Here is a 16863-nt window from a genome sequence, read left to right on the forward strand (position 1 = left end):
GATAGTCACCCTGTGCTTTCCTCCATTCAAATTATTTGCATTACACCAGCCCTGATAGAGACTGGAGATCTATGGTACTTAGTGCTATACAAAAGAACTTGGTAAACCAGTCCCTTCTCCCTACAATTTAAAATATAAAGTAATGAATTAGGAAAAAATTGCAGAAGGAAGAGAACAGTATTAGTATTAGCCCCATTTTATAAAAGGGAAAATCAAAGCACAGGGTTTACATGAAATTTGCCAAAGACCACAGGGTAAATATGTGGCTGAGCCAAGACTGTATATTCCCCAAATCCAAATTCAGGGCTTGAAAGGTATTCTTTGCTCATAGTACTTTATTAATAAAAGAGCCTCAATAAAACCCTGATGGGGTGGGTATTTTTATTTTTATGGATATGGATACTAAGATAAATTGAAGATAGAAGATTATTAGTTAAAAAGGGGGGGCAAAAGTGACTGACAAAAACATTTTTTCAGAGCGCTAATTTTCTGTGTTTATCTATGAATGCACTGATAAATCAAAAAAGCAGTTACACTGCAGTGATCGAAGACAACCATGCATCGCGGCTCCTTGTAGGTCGCAGATAAGGAGGGATCCACCTCAGGGACAACCATAACTGGCTCTGACTGATCCCAAAAGGTGTACTTGCAGAACACAAAGTTGGAGAGATGCTGAGGCAAACCTGTAGCCTGAAGTATTTTAATCTAGTTGAAGGAGACACAGAAGCAGAGAAAAGCATATCTTAAACCAGTTACCTTGCTTGCAACACTTAAGCACAATGCAAAAGAAATCCATTTGGTTAGAATAACGTCTTTCTACTCCACTGGGAAACTTCTTCAATTAGAGAATGAACTACTTTGGCACAAAGACCTGGCCAAAAAGCATTTCCGTTTGCCTTGAAATAGCTGTAGGTAAAATGTTTTGGCTGTAGTCACTGAACATCATCACTAGGTGTCACTGAAAAACTGGCTTTAAGACAGCAAAGAAAGTTCTTATGGATTTTTATAAAAGGTGCAGGAGATTTATTCTTTACTTTTAAAAGCAAAGGGATACCATGCATTATCTTTCAAGGGGAATTTAATAAAAACTTGTATTTCTACCTAAACAGAAGCTTTTGTTCCTGCAACCCTTCTGTCCAAAAGTCGTTCTCACTGTATTTCTAGAATGCTATGAACATATGAATTTAAAAGCCAAGCATAGCCCCCAAAAATCAAGTTTTAGCAAAGCCAGGTATAAAAAGAACTTGAAAATCATGGCCCGATCAAACTGTAAAATCAAAACTACATTAAAGCAAAGTCTAAGATTTTGTAAAGCAAATTTCTTTACCTAATTGCAGAAATAAGTTCAACTAAAATTAGGACCTGTTAAGAATAATGGACCTTTCCTCCTACTCCTCCAGTAATTTGGTTATTTTGTCTGCTCCTATGTGGAAGTAAAGTCAGCCTTTCCAATTGCTCACCCCATATAACAACAACGTAGTAGTAGTAGTAGTAGTAGTAATAGCAACAGTAATCATGATAGCAACAACAAGAGTGGCAACAACAACAGCTACAACTACAACAAGCGTATGTGTGCTTGTATAGGAACATGTACACACACACACACACACACACAGTGGGTGCATCTCCTACACGAGACACTTTAAGGTGCATTAGCCTAAATTTAAGGCACATTTGGGCACGCTTCTACATGTGTGCACTCTTAATGCACTTTAAAAACGGTGATTTGGGGCTAATTGTGCCTAAATTTGATACCTGCAAATGTGCAAATAGTTAAAGTGCTTTAATGCACATATAGATGCATTAAAGCACATTAACGCTGTGTGTGGACTGACTTGGGACTAAAATTAGTAGGGTATGCAGAATTTCATACTCCGGATATATTTGTTTTCATTGATTTCTTTTAATGCCTTGTGTTACAGAATTTGCCCTAGAAAGCCTCTGTCTTGTCTTCTCTCCTCTCATAGCATTTCATATCCTGAGTGAGAATAATGCAAGAAGACTGAATCTAAAGTTAGTTCCAAGTCAGTCCACACACACAGCGTTAATGTGCACATGACCGAGAGTTATAATTAAAACAATAGAGTATGGCCTCAATAAGAAGATGGAAAAAGAAGAAAAAATGCCACCACGAGACCAGAGAAATACAGGATTCAGTCTTCTTGCATTATTTTCACTCAGGATATGAAACGCTATGAGAGGCAACAAGACAGTCTTATGACCCCTGCCACCTCCAGTGCTCATTCCTGCCCATGGCAGGGGGTTGGACTCGATGATCTGTCTAGGTCCCTTCCCACTCATCGATTCTATGATTCTATGACAGAGGCTTTCTAGGGCAAATTCTGTAACAAAAGGCATTAAAAAAAGCCAGTGAAAACAAATACACCCAGGGTATGAAACTCTACATACTTCACTAGCTTTGCCATTTGCTTTGCTTTGCTCTTTAAATCTTGAAGCATCAAAATGCTTCCAAATATACTGTTAACAATTTAACAACTTACAAGGTAGGATAACGATAGCATAACTGAACATAGGCTGTAACCAGAGCACATGCTGTGTAATTCATCACTAACAAAGAAATTAATGCACCATGAACATTTAATTATGTTTTTTTACACACGAGTTGTAAAAGGAAGGGCAGTGCTGGCTCAGTGGTTAGCACAACAGCTTCCCTGGAATGCATCTAGAAACTCACCATGCAGACTAGTTTTTTCTCCTGGGTGTCACTGTCGCTTGAATAGTCTGGGCTATCTTCACCTCCTACTATTCTCTCCTCAATCTCTCCGCTCACTCGCACAACTTCAACGTGAAGACGACCTGACACCTAATGAAAAAAAAAGGATCGGAAAGATTGAGTGTGGTGCAACAGTCTGTTCTAATCATTTCAGGCAGCTACAGAGCTAGTGCACCACCAGGCACATGCACAACTAGTGTGTCCTCCCCGATTCCTCTCTTCCATTGTTTTATCCAATGCATTTGTCTGGTCTTGGATTTTAAGCCCTTTTGGCAAGGGAAGACTGTGTATAGTGCCAGCAAGAGTTCAGCTTCAGTCACAATTGAATCTGGGGACCATGCTGGCTGCAGCAAACTGCCTCTCATTTACCTACGCATGCTCTACCTGGCAATGGGCTTACACTGATCCGTATGTTTCATGATCACAATACCAGTGTTCAGAACCTTAAATCATTAAGGCTAGAAACAGACATCAAAAAATGAAGCGGATCAGCTGTGCTGTGATGTGCCAGGGCACAGCAGACTTCACTGGGTGAAACATGTCACCCCTTGTCCTAACCTTGATGGTGTGGCACAAGGGATGATGTGATCTCCAGAGGCAGTTTTGAGTGAACCCTACTTTCCCTGCTCAGCCGGATCTGTCCCCCTCAATCAGCTTTCCCTGCTTAGGGAGAGGTGCACTGAGATTCAACGAGGTACCTGTCTAAGTGGGACAAGCTGGGCATGTGGTCCAGGGACTGGAGGAGCCTTAAGCCCCCAGAGTACCTGCCTTGGGTGGCTGGAGAGTGCAAGCAGCTCAGGCTGCTTGTACTCTCCTGCCCCAGAACTAATAGATGTCCACTGCAATAAAGCAGTAGTCTATTACTACCTTTCACTGCAGCATTGATTTTCCTTTCATGTGGCATGACATCTATTTGCTCATAATTTGTGCCACCATAAAAAATGGTGTGGTAGCACAAGTGAGACATCAGGTGACATCTGTTTCTACCCTAAGATGCTTTGGGGATGAGAGAGAAGAGAGCACTAGTCCCACAGTCCTGAAATGCTATACAGTAGCAGGCACATGTTCTGGGAACGCCTTTCCTACAAGGTTGACAAGCTCAACTCACTTCCAGTGAACAGCAAACAAGCAGGGCTTATGGAAGGAATGACAAACCTCTCCCTTTTGGTTGATGATTGGAACAGCATACTGCAGCTTCACATCATAAAACAGGGACTCGAGGAAAACATTGGCCACTCCAATGAGGCTGTGGTTTTCCTGTTCGTCATAGAATGGATCCGCTCGCCTGAAGTAAGCTCTCATCATCTAGAAGCAAATTAAAAAAAGGCAAATGTAAATGAAATGGTTAACACGACAGCATTTTCACATCCTTGCATGACTAGCCAGGTATTTCATAGCTTCTGACTTAGGCAAGAGGCCAGAATGGATCAGAAAGCTCCACACAAAGACTACTTGTACGTGCTGTTGCAGGCAGAGTTTGAGGTCTGTCCTCAAGGTTTCTTTCATTGTTTTATATTCACAACTTTCAGAAGCTGATCTGAATTTGATCTCCCACTCGATCTCTGCTTAGCTTCTCTTGTTGGATTCTAGTTCCTCTGTTTACTTATCAAACCAAGTGCAGAGAAACACGGAAGTGACAAGATCGAGCAGGTCAATGAAATAGTGAAGAACCATCAAGAACATCTCTGGTTAGTACTACAAGTGTGTGATGGCTCAGAAAAGCAGCTATATTCCAGAATAAAGATAACACCACCTCCCTTACCTTTTTTAAATGACAGGGACTCATTTATCACCACAATAATGGAGTCTCTTTCCTCTTATTACTTACTGGGTTGTCCTCCTCGCACTCTTTCCACTCCTGATAAAGATCCCTCATATCCACTAGTCGGTTTTCCAGTTTCTCTAGTGACCAGATCTGTTTGCCTTTCCCTTTCCTCCTCACCTGAATAGCAGGCTCACTGAGAACTGCACCTCGCTGCAGAAACAGGTAGACTTGAGTAAGAAATCCAGGTCATGACAGCAGGTGAAACATTGCACAGAATGTATTGAGGAACATTTCTTTTGTTTTTTTAAAGTCTTAAGTAACCAAATTCTGGAGTGGCAGGATCCGGATCTTGCCATCAAGCAAAGCAGACATGCCCTCTGAAACTGCCAAACTTAATTCCAGCAGATGGGCAGAGATCTTTGCAAATCCCTGACCTTACAGAAATGTTCCAGGGATGAAATCAAGGATTTAATTAAGATCCTCAAATGAAAGTAGCCGTAAGCTCAAAGCATGGTTACTATTATGAACAACCACCAAACTCATGTAGTCACTTAACCCCTTCCTCCCTAGGTAAGACAAGCCAAAAAATTACATCTAAAAAGGTTTGCTATGTAGATAATGCTCAGATTTAAAGTGACTAAGACAAATTTCAATGATAGGGTGAAATGCACTGGGTTGACCTGACTTTTTAAGCTCTGTTTCACATCTGGGTGAAAGAAAGGGAGGATAGTCAAATAGTAAAGTTTTGGGATATGAGTTATGGGTTAGATTCCCTGCACCGAGAGATCCTACAAAACCCTGTCCTTTTATATCCCAGTCCTGTTCTACGGATGGGGAGGGGTGTGACTTTCATACCCCACAAAGGTGCTGTGAAGCTCATCTCCTTCAAGACTGTACAGCATTTAGATATTAAAAAGTACATAAGATAGATACTATTTTCCCTACATGCAACGTAGTGATGGGAGGAATAAAATAGTGAATTATGAAGAAACCCTAATGTTACTATGGACTTCTTGGCTTTTGTGAACAGTTTTGACAAACCACCTCCAAAAAGAAATGTTATTTTTCCAGCCATTTGATCAGGCAACAGCTCAATCACATCACCTTATCATGAAGGCACATTACATTAATGTGAAAGGACTCCAGTAAGCACCGGGAAACACATGGCTGTTAGATCAAGTCATCGCAATTTAGCCTGATCTTTAAAAGCAGGTTTTGTTATTTCTCAAGACTTTTTATCCACAGCATCTTGAAATTTTAGCATTGCTGCTGTGGGAACAATGAGTGAGATGGTGCGCGTGCATGAACCTCTGCCCAAGGACACATTTTCAGGGGCTGGCATATTTCTATACTTTTCATACTGTGAAATATGATAAAGATATGTCATGTTTTTTCCAGTACCAGCCTTCCCAAGTAGAAACATGCTGGCAGATTATCTAGATCATAAGAGCTGCAGAATGACAAATGTGAAGAGTCCACGAGCCCACTTGATCAAATAATGATTCAGTTATGCAAGCTGTCGTCTCACCTTTCTGTTCGCGTTAAGGCTTGAAGCTGGGATCTGCAGAGTGACTTTATACTCTGTTCTCTTGTCCAGCTCCTCGGCAATGAAATTGGCTTCTCTCACATATAAATTGGCTTTTACAATTTGTTCTCTCAGCTTTCGCAGGCTCTGGTTCAACATTTCTTCCCTTTTCAAAAGAAGAAAAGAATGATGAGGTTTAGCGACTGAACTTCTGACTAGATTTTAGTAGAAAACTAAGGGCCTTGGGATGGATCACTGCCATGCAGGTAAGGCACGAACAGGATTTCATATACAATGCGACTCATTTGAACATGGAAATGTTAGCTGAACACTGACTCTTCACCCCCATCCACACACACACACACACGCACACACATACACACACACACACACAGAGAACAAGACATTTTGCCTGGCCTGGAGACCAGATCAGATGGTTCCCCGACCCTATCCATAGAACAGGCAGTTTTTGTGTGAGCTACTCCACAGTTTTGACCAAAGGATGCAGAAAATACCATTTTGCATGGAAAGGGTAATTCAGTCTCCAAGTTACAGTCTGTTTAGCCTCCCTGCCTAGCAGACCAATTAATACTTCCTGCAAAGTAGAAAGTGACATCAGATATTCTGCACAAATTGTCAACACATCATTAGACAGTCATGTCCAAGCTGGGCTGGACCAGAATCGGAGACTTGGAGACAAAATGCGGCATCTCCCATTCTAAATATCTTTTTGCAAAAAGCTATTCATTTAGCCTTTTAAATGAGTTAATGATTCATTTCAAGATTTAGCCTTTTAAATGAATCAATACACATAATATATACATAATGTATGTATAAATACATTACATACATCAATGCATTAAATGCATAAATATAGAGCTTTAAAATGTATCCATTTAAATTATATGCCTAGATTATTAATACTTGACTGGGAGAACGGCAGTGATTCTAATGATAAAATGATGACATTTATACAGGAGTCCATACTCCTTCCATGTTTTGCTCTTAAAATGAGGATGGACAAGCGACCTGAGATCATACTGCAGAGTTCCTCCACGAGCAGATGAAATAAAAGACAAAACAGAGAGAGATGTTCGACCTTTCTGGGGACTCTGCTGCTGCTGCTATCCCCACAACACTAGCACTGAGCTCTTCTCAGGAGACCCATTCACTACATGGGCTATTGTGAAAAGCATCTCAAATCTTAGAACAGACTTCATCAGCTTTAGGACTGCAAGTCTAACCAGTCTTGCTTGAAAAACATGCACATTCTCATCACCCACCTCTCTTCTGCCCACTGCCGTAAGCGTTGCTGGGCATTGGGGGAATGGAAAGAGAACCTCTCCATGCTGCGGAAGTGTTGTTTTTCAGGAGAGAGTCGCCTTCGCAGCTGCTCTAGTTCATGCTCATACATTAATCTCTGCCGCTCAAGAGCGGACCGCTTCTCCTCTTCATGCTGCTGCTCCAGGCTCTGCAAGATTGACTGCATTGGATCTAAGCAGATGTTAAAAATAAAGAAGCTAGTTGAGCTGTGTTCAGACGTCTAGTGAACAAGGCAGTGGTTCTCAATCTTGTTCGACTCAAGGCCCTCTTCATGAGACTCAATGCACCCCTCGGTGCGCACCTCTTAGTTTTCACTCCTTTTTCAACTACAGAAATATAACAGAGCAATTCTTTTGTTGTAAAGAACTGAAAACCCCCACATCAGGTCAGACTGTTATTAACACCCTAAGTGTTTTCCTATGTAAAATCTCTAGGTTTATCTTGTAAATTATGTTTGCACACCTATCGGTGCTAACATTGTGAGGTACCCTGCAGCACCCTTGAAAGGATCCCAAGACAGCCCATGGTGCCACAGCATCCGGGTTTGGAATCACTGAAATAGGGAGTTAGAGGGAAGCAGTGATCTACCAAACAGAACTGAGAACAAAACTCCGCCAGTAGATTTACCTCTGTATCTTTAGAGAAGTCACAACTTTACTATGCTTCAGTTTCCCCATCCATAAATAGGGATACCATCTGCTGTGCCCCCTTGCAAAGCCCTTTCAAATCCACAGATGAAAAACCTTCTATAAATTAAGCATAATTTTTATAGACTGTGTCAGAATGCTTCCTTTTTTTTGTCATGAAGTTGACAAAACCCATCACCTATTGTTCTTTTCTACAATTTAGCAGAGTCATCTAGTCCATTTATATTTAACAGAGTTTAGAAGTGGACAAAGATGGAGCTACTTCCCCAAAATAAGGCAGCTAGCTAAAACTACAGAAACCAAAGATCTTGCATTCAGGACAACACATAGGTTTAGACACCACTAGAGCCAAAGCTAGATAGAATATAGTAAACATACACAGCTAAACTCAAATACACCAAAGTCCTGAATACTGTCAATATTCCAGTCCTGGGTCTCATGCACAACAGCAATCAGTTGTAGCAAATAATAATGTGGCAGTGTTTTTCCCCTTCCTCAAGTAAAAACAATTAAGAGAGAAGTCAACCAAAAAGACAAAAGTGTATCCAAGGGGAAGCTGTATTCCCATAGCTACAGGGTCCTCAAAATATAATCTTATTTCCTCTTTGCATTACCAGTAACCGCTGCTGCTTACCATTGCTACCGAGTGCCTTCATGGTGACTTCCATCTGGGCATACTCATAGCTGAAATTAATCTCACTAGACACTTCGCTGGAGTTGTCTCCATCTGCATCTAGCTGCTCAATGCTACTGCTGCACTTCATAGAGTTATCTCGCTCTTCATCCTCATGTTCCACCTTCTTTTTCTTTTTTGGCAAGTTCAACCTTTTCAAAGAAAAAAGAACAGGGTTAAGTAATTATAATGCCCTTCCTCTGCAACAAAGCCATTGCTCTGAGGACTTAAAAGGAAGGTGATTCCCCTCCAATCAATACATTTGCCTTTGAAAAGATTATGTGTGGGTGGAGGGAATGAGTACCTCAAACAAGTTAAAATAAGGGCTTGAAACATTGTAATTTGGGACTATTCTTTACACCAGGTGCATCGACATGTGCAATTAATTCACATATCACGCTGGAGTTTATTGCGTCCAGGCATTGCATTTTAATGTGCCCCCAGGCATGCAGCACAAGGAACCAGGTCAGAGTAGTTCTGGCTGGCAGGGGGCCCAGGAGGTCAGTCTGCCACCCCAGGATTGCTTCAACCTGGCTCAATGTGCTGTGGAGGGGCTGGCTGGGGCATGAGGGTGCTCCAGCGCAGGGCTGGGCCAATGGGCAGCCCCCACACTGAAGCACCCTCTTTCCCCAACCAGCCCCATCACCATCTACACATGCGCTGCTGTGTACTAAAAAACTCTGCAGCAGGATAGTAGATAGTACTTGCATTTACAAGTACTAACCTGCTGCAGAGTGAATTAGTTTACTCCAGTGTAATAGGATGCACATGTAGACCCTGAGATATTTACTGTGAAGCTCATTAGTAAATGTCTTGTGTAGATGTGCCCACAGATGCAACAGCCTTTTCTCCACTTCCTCAGCTACAGCCAGTTGTGCCTTTGCTTTATTAAAAACCAAAAAGGACCCTTCATCTAAGACCCTAGGCACCCTTGGCAACATTTTTAAATGTAGCTTAACAGCTTTATGAATTTCAACCTCATTCTCCAGTCAACAAGTTGCTGGGGAACAATGAAGTTCCTGGTATCACTTTCCCCTCTCAAAAAAAGGAAAGGAAAATAACTAGGTTTTACAGCATGCCAGTCTCAAAGGTCAATGGATTTGGCTATTTCAAACCAAAGATGGTCTTATAAAAAGAAGTAGCCTTCACACAAAAACATGATGAGTGACTCTTTTATAGACAAAGGGCTGTAGCAGTATGACACAAGGAGGATGGCAGTCTCTCATTTAAGAATTTATAGGAAAAAAAAGACCTTAAATTCCAACAAGAAAACAAGAGAGAGTTGCTGCAACTGAGCATCAGACCAATCTGGTGGCCTTCTATGACCAGGTCACCAAATCCTTAGACGCAGGGGTAGCAGTGGACATAGTCTTCCTGGACTTTAGGAAGGCCTTTGACACTGTCTCTCACCCTGTTCTCATTAAAAAACTGGGGGACTGTGGTGTCGACACCCACACAGTCAGATGTGTCGCCAACTGGCTGGAGGGCCGCACCCAGAGAGTGGTGGGGGATGGGTCCTATTCGACCTGGAGGGATGTGGGCAGTGGGGTCCCCCGGGGCTCGGTCCTTGGGCCTGCACTGTTCAACATCTTCATCAGTGACTTGGATGAGGGGGTAAGAAGCACCCTGTTCAAATTCACAGATGACACTAAGATGTGGGGGGGATGTGGGTATACTAGAAGGGAGGAATAGGCTGCAATTGGACCTAGACAGGTTACAGGGGTGCGCGGATGAGAACAGGATGGGATTCAACACCGACAAGTGCAAGGTGCTGCACCTGGGGAGGAAGAACCAGCACCATACCTACAGGTTGGGGAACTCCCTTCTCGGCAGGGCAGAGGCAGAGGCAGAGGCAGAAAAGGATCTTGGAGTCATCATTGACTCCAAGATGAACATGGGCCGGCAGTGTGGGGACACGGTCAGGATGGCCAACCGCACCTTGTCATGCATCCACAGCTGCGTCTCGAGCAGGTCCCAGGAGGTGATCCTCCCCCTCTATGCGGCACTGGTCAGGCCGCAGCTGGAGAACTGCATCCAGGTCTGGGCGCTGCACTTCAGGAGGGATGTGGACAGCATGGAGAGGGTCCAGAGGAGGCCACTCGCATGATCGGGGGCAGCAGGGCAGGCCTTACAAGGAGAGGCTACGGGACCTGAACCTGTTCAGCCTCCACAAGAGAAGGCTGAGGGGGGATCTAGTGGCCTGTTACAAACTAGTCAGGGGGGATCAGCAGGACACCTTGCTGGGGTCGTTTGACCCCAGTACTCTTTTCTGCCATGGCAGGGGGTTGGACTTGCTGATCTGCTCAGGTCCCTTCTGACCCTACCAAGTATGAAACTATGAGTGCAGGGAGTTACATGCTTGCAGAGACACATTCATAATAATGATGGGGACAGACTCTGCACCAGTTTTGAGGCTGACCGAAGCTGCGCCCTTCAAGTGGAGTACACTGAAGCAATCTAATCTTAAGGGCAAACATGCTGATGACAGTTGCAAGAGACATCAAAATGGTCACAACCCCATGGAAACATAAAAGCTGAAAAAAGTTGCCTTTAGCCCATTACAGCTAAACTAAGACCAGGCACAGCTGCTAGGACATTCATCATTCTCAAAATATCCTCCAGTCACAGAGCTTCCCTTATAATGCCAAGGAATCAGACCTGAAGAAGTGGTTGTTCCCCCACAGTATTCGGTCTCCGTGGTGTAGCTGTGTAGGACCCATAACAGCAGAACCGTTTACAAATGTTCTGTGAAAAGAAAAGAAAAGCGAATGCAACCTGCAGATAAGGACTTTTTTAACGAATAATAATTACTCAAACTGGTTTGAAGAGGAAAACACATTCAAGGATTAGATGCTAAAAAATGCAAGCATGTCACCTGTGATGCAGCACCATCTCCTCAGTCCCTGAATTGATTTAAATTTCCTCTTTTGATTACTGAAGGTCCAGAATACGTAGCATTGCTGAACAGAGATGGTATCCAAGGAGTATGACTGAAAATCTACAGGGCCCTAAAAGGTTCATGACTGTGAATATAGCCTGTTGGAAATGCCCACAGCTATTTTTAAATTGTTTTGAAAGACAGAGAATGAAAGTATACCTATTTTAAATTAAACATTGAAGTTACTAAGTACGTGCATAGTTTACCATATCAAACATTGTTATACTCAGTACTAGCAGAACTTGTGTTTCAAATGGGTTTATTACAAACAAACTGAAATCCAAGGCCTGCATATGAAACAGCCTTGATAAAGCCTAGGAATTTTAAGTTTATTATGCATCTAAAATTAATTATGTGGAATATTTTTTTTTTAAATCAGACAACAAAGGAGCATGGCATTGTGTGATCGGTTGGAACATAACCTATAGTTAATCAGATAATGTGGCAAATGCTGCAGTAAATCTTCACGCACAGAGTGTTTACAGAAGATAATTCAGATGCTGATACTCATTTAATTCCAAATAAATGTTAAAAAGCGAGCAGCTCTTTATGGAAAGCATACACAATTTATTTTTGCATTCTTACAAAATGCACAGCAGATCCTTTAACACTGCTTGAAATCTAATCTGGAAGGGCCCGGAAGTGGAAGAGCCAGTGTGCTGTACATCCAGATCTAGATGAGCTGACAGAGCTGTGCTGGGAGAACACAGCAAGCCACTAATCAAAGTCTAGATAGAAGTAAAGTGGCATTATTCATCCTCAGATAAAGGGCAGAGACACAATTTAAAAATCTTTTTCATGCACCATTTGCCTTAAAATTCTTGCTTAAAGTTACATGACTTCTTTTTTTCAATGTTTTGTTCCAGTACCTGGTATTTTTCTGAGGTGTCAGCATAACCTGTCCTTCCGAGGTGATGTCTATGATGCAGTGTTCAGGAAGAATTCCCATTCCACATAACTGGATATCTTGGGAGTCAGCTGATCCAATTAGTGTGTGCTCCTATTGACAATCCAAATTCATACATTAGCAACCAGGAACAGAAATTCCCTCCCGCTTGCTCTGCAGCGTGTGCATGCTCATCCTGTTCCATCCAACATTTTTGCATGTGTCTTGCTTCCTACTTCTGATGTTTTGAAAGCTGCTGAATTGAATTCAGTCATTCATAGGTGACAATAATATATTTTCTATTAAACTAAAGCATAAAGCATCACGCTAAGGAATTCAACCACGTGTAGGTGTGAGCCTGCGCACATGTGGACATGCACACAATGAAATTCTGACAGCTTGAGAATTACCATGGAAGAGCTATTTGGCAAGCGACTAACAGAGGACTAGCACTTAAAAGCAGATAACTGCTGCCTGCTGACCACACACACTGTGCTGCAACCTGCATGCATGCGTCACCGTGTGTAGAGTACCCAACTCCAGTAACAACTGCTTTAGGATCTAAAAGAGCTGTCCTAGATAAGACTCTGAAATGATCAAAGGGAGCTCTAGTTCATATTCCTGGTTTTTCCAGAGTTGAGAGATAGCACGTGGGTCAGCTTAACTGAAGTTGGAGAAGTCTTCTAAGCTCATAAAAAATTTGTGCCAAGGAGACAGACTCTGGGTTTACCTAGTTTTAAGCAAATGCTGTAAAACCTTCCTCTTCAAAAAAGCATTTCCATCATAAGGATGAGATAATGCTGAAGCCTGCTTTTAACTGAAAAGATTTCTCCCCTTTTACACATGAACTGAGGCCATCCTCCTGAATGTGCCTGGGCATTAAGGTCTTCTTGTCTTGTATTCAACATTAAGCAAGAAAGCAACCCTGCTTCAAGAGCCAGAGTTGAGGCTGATGTAGCAGTTCAAATGAGAGTGCTGGCACCTACACATGAGATGCCTGGCAATATTTGACTCCCCTCCAAAAAAACTTGAATCAGCTTTTTTGTTGTTTATTAATGTTTGAAAGGGACAAGGATGAATAAGGACTTTTCTTCCCTTGCTTTAATTCTTTGGATGGTGATTTGCTTCATGATACCCGACTGATCTACAAAAGGAGTGAAACAAATCGCTGGGTAAGAAGCACAAAATACTTTCAGACCAAATATTAAATTATGCAGCTGTCCCAAGACAAAATGATTATACTCTACTTAGATGGGAGGGCAAAAAAATCATTAACACTCAACAGTGTTAGCATTTTGACATTTGGGTTTAACACTGAAGTCCTGTTAAACTCTGAGAGGTGACTTAAAAGTGGCTGCATGGACTTCATTTTCTCCTCTGACTCCAAATGAAACCTCCTCCATTTACACAGGGGGTAGGGAGAGAGGAGGAAGATGAAAAATGGCCCATGTGCCAGCCCAGCTTTCAAAAGGCAAGTTAGTTCTTTCTTTTGTACCCATCATCAGTAATACAGATTGCATGTCAACCAAATGGATAAGCCACAACAGAAACCACCTCTCCCCCCAGAGACAGACACAATTAAAAGGAATAAGTAACAACTCATTTTAGTTCGTATATTTTGAAGACACAGCGAGAAGCAGAGTTAGCAAAGTGCCTCGACTTTTTATATAAAAATCACTTTTCTGAATAAAACTCTATTAAGATTGCCATAAGGCTGCTGGAGAACTATATGAAATCGAGAAAAAAAATCTCATAAAGGTTGTCTATTCTCATATTCTAACAATTGATGACCTGCATTGAAAAAAAACAGTCATATTTGTGCCCTTTTCTCCAGCTATTGGATACTAGATGATCTGTCATCTCATACGCAGTAGCTGGGGAAAAGGGCACAAATATGACTGTTTGTTTTTCTTCAATGAGGCTCTGACCTCAAATTCATTTTTCACATGCACTTTCTACGCACATGCAGTTCAACAGTGCTAAATGACCAAATTATACATTAAAACAAACGTATTTCACCTTTAAGTAGTAGACTAGAAGTTCGTTGAGAGCAGGATCTGCGTTTAAATTAACCAGGAAACACTTGTTGTCCCCTACTTTGATTCCAGAAGACTGAAGAGATATGCCAAGGCTTTCTAGTTGTTTCTGACGCTCCTGTGAAAGAAACCTTGAAAAGATTAGCATTGAAGAGGTATGATAACCCAAGAAAAGAAATGCATGCTGTTGCATATCTGTACACACTAAAAAACCAAGCCAAGGTGATAGACAGCAAACTTGTTTGTAACATCAGTGTTACATCCAGGGACCTGTAATTCCTGTGGGCCTTATGCCATTCAACTCGAGGCAGAACACTACATATTAGGACTCGGATAGTCCCAGAGAGTCACCCCTTCTTGCTGAAAGATGGAATAAATGTGAGATGCACGCTGTCGAGCTGCCCAGGCCTCACCACAGCCTTCTTGGAAATGAAACAGCCATTCTACAAAGCCATTTCTACAGCCCTTTGCTATCCCTCCCTGCATTAGAGAGAACAAAGCTAGCTACATCCTTGCCAAATCCAATTCTGTCTACATTTTATCCCACAGAAACCAGAGCATCAAACAAATTTGAAATCCTGCTTCTTAAGTAATACAAGTAACGCTTCCTGCTAAACTCGAATTGTAGCATTTAAGATGGTGTATTGTTCTTATCAATAGACTTCTTAGAGGTCCCCAACAAAAGGAGCATTGTGCAAAAAATGTCCATCTTTCAGAGCAAAAGGTTTAAAAGTGCTTCTTTCATTGCTCCACTCTTCACCCAAACATTTCTGACTTGCAAAATAAAAAGCCATTCTTTTGGGAAAGAATGTCGAGATCGAAAGATATCCATGTCCTCCACAAAGCCAAAGCAGTTCACCGGGTTCGAGAGGACTGCTTGCTGAACTGTACGGAAACCGAAAGTGCAGGGGACCTACTATGAAGAATGGTGGGGGTAGGGGGAAGAAGAAGAAAAGAGCAGCAGCAGTGGGCGAGGATTTCTAGAAGAAAAAAAAAAAAAAAAATCAGCCCATAATCACAAGCCTGTATCAGCTTAGATGATGAAGGCATGGCACTAAAACAAAAAGAAAACAAAACAAAACACCTGCTATGGATGTTCTTGGGGAGTGTGCTGATGACTTTGGCCATATCTTCATTAAACTGTAAGCCCCAGATAAAACAGAAAACTACCTGAAAGTGTTGAGAGCCTAATAAACTAAATGCTAGGCTTTTAATGCAAAACAAATGAACAGCCGGACCAGGGTCTAGAGTAGTTAACGCTAAGATAAGCGAGGGTAGGATTAGCCACAGCCTCTTGTGCATCCCTCCAGCAATAAGTCTCACTGCCCATAAATGACAAAATAGTCTCCATCCCTTTTCATACTCATGAGGAAACAGGAGAGAGGCTATGTGACTTGTTTCGAAGTAGTTCAAGGCAAAGCCATGACAACAACCTATATCCTCTGACTCAGATATATGCTATGGGTGTGTCTACACATGCATTAACATGCTGTAGTTAATGCACATTAAATCTAGTACCTCCAACACTTTCACGTGGGCTCCAGGGGTGAGGGTAAGGGGGCAGCGCTTTAATTAAAATGGCTCTGAGAGCTGCTCTAATTAAAGCACTGCAGCTTCTTGTCTATTAGCATCTCCATGCTTCAAAATTGCGGTGGGGGTACTTGAACGAAAGCTTGTTCAACAAGCTTTCGTTCAAACACCTCCGCCACCATTTTGAAGCACAGGGACACTGATGCACGAGACGCAGGAGACTGCTGGACTGTGATAATTACCACACTCCAGCAGATTCGATTAAAATGCAGGCTCGATTAATCTGTAATCTGTAATTACAGCACATCAGAGCAGACTGTGCTTTTGTATTGTGAGGTACTAGGAAAATGGCTTAATACGCATTAACAAAAGAATATGCTTTTAATGTGACACTTAACGTGCATTAGCCTCTCCTAATGCACATCAAGTGAAAAGCACATTTTTAAGCAATGCTTTAATGCACATTAAAGGAGGCTAATTCGCATTAAAGAGCATGTGTAGATACGTCGTATATGTTCAAAGCAGTCTTCTACAACATGGGTGCACAGTCCGATGAGTCGATCCCTGGTTTGAAGCTGGGAAAATTTACTGAAAGCAAATGAGTTCATGTTATGCAAAACCAGCAACCTCTTGCTTCTGAAACACATACTTAGTTCTATCTTAACATTTCTTTTGTGCCTCACTGCTTTTGTTTTCATCCTCACACGAAACTCACATTGGGCATTTATCAGTATTTGCTTTCCTCCACATTCCTCTGAAGGGGACAGATTCTTGAAAATCTTAGGCTGCATCGCATTCCTGTTCTT

The 16863-nt window shown here is 42.0% G+C and overlaps 1 protein-coding gene across 1 annotated transcript in view; it reads right to left on the minus strand.

Annotated features, from left to right (window-relative positions):
• KIF13B (kinesin family member 13B) overlaps nucleotides 1–16863 on the minus strand; it is a 200729-nt gene that overhangs the window by 80990 nt on the left and 102876 nt on the right. Inside the window, exons 13-22 of the mRNA XM_019520900.1 lie at nucleotides 14511–14645; nucleotides 12475–12605; nucleotides 11326–11412; nucleotides 8629–8819; nucleotides 7308–7518; nucleotides 6028–6190; nucleotides 4563–4709; nucleotides 3890–4039; nucleotides 2696–2824; nucleotides 535–705 (exon numbers count right to left, since the gene is read on the minus strand). Coding sequence (XP_019376445.1) covers nucleotides 535–705; nucleotides 2696–2824; nucleotides 3890–4039; nucleotides 4563–4709; nucleotides 6028–6190; nucleotides 7308–7518; nucleotides 8629–8819; nucleotides 11326–11412; nucleotides 12475–12605; nucleotides 14511–14645 — 1515 coding nt within the window. The remainder of the gene's footprint in view (nucleotides 1–534; nucleotides 706–2695; nucleotides 2825–3889; nucleotides 4040–4562; nucleotides 4710–6027; nucleotides 6191–7307; nucleotides 7519–8628; nucleotides 8820–11325; nucleotides 11413–12474; nucleotides 12606–14510; nucleotides 14646–16863) is intronic.

Source organism: Gavialis gangeticus, unplaced genomic scaffold (genome assembly GCF_001723915.1).
Source record: "Gavialis gangeticus isolate Ggan-Ray unplaced genomic scaffold, GavGan_comp1, whole genome shotgun sequence".
NCBI classification, from domain to species: Eukaryota; Metazoa; Chordata; order Crocodylia; family Gavialidae; genus Gavialis; species Gavialis gangeticus.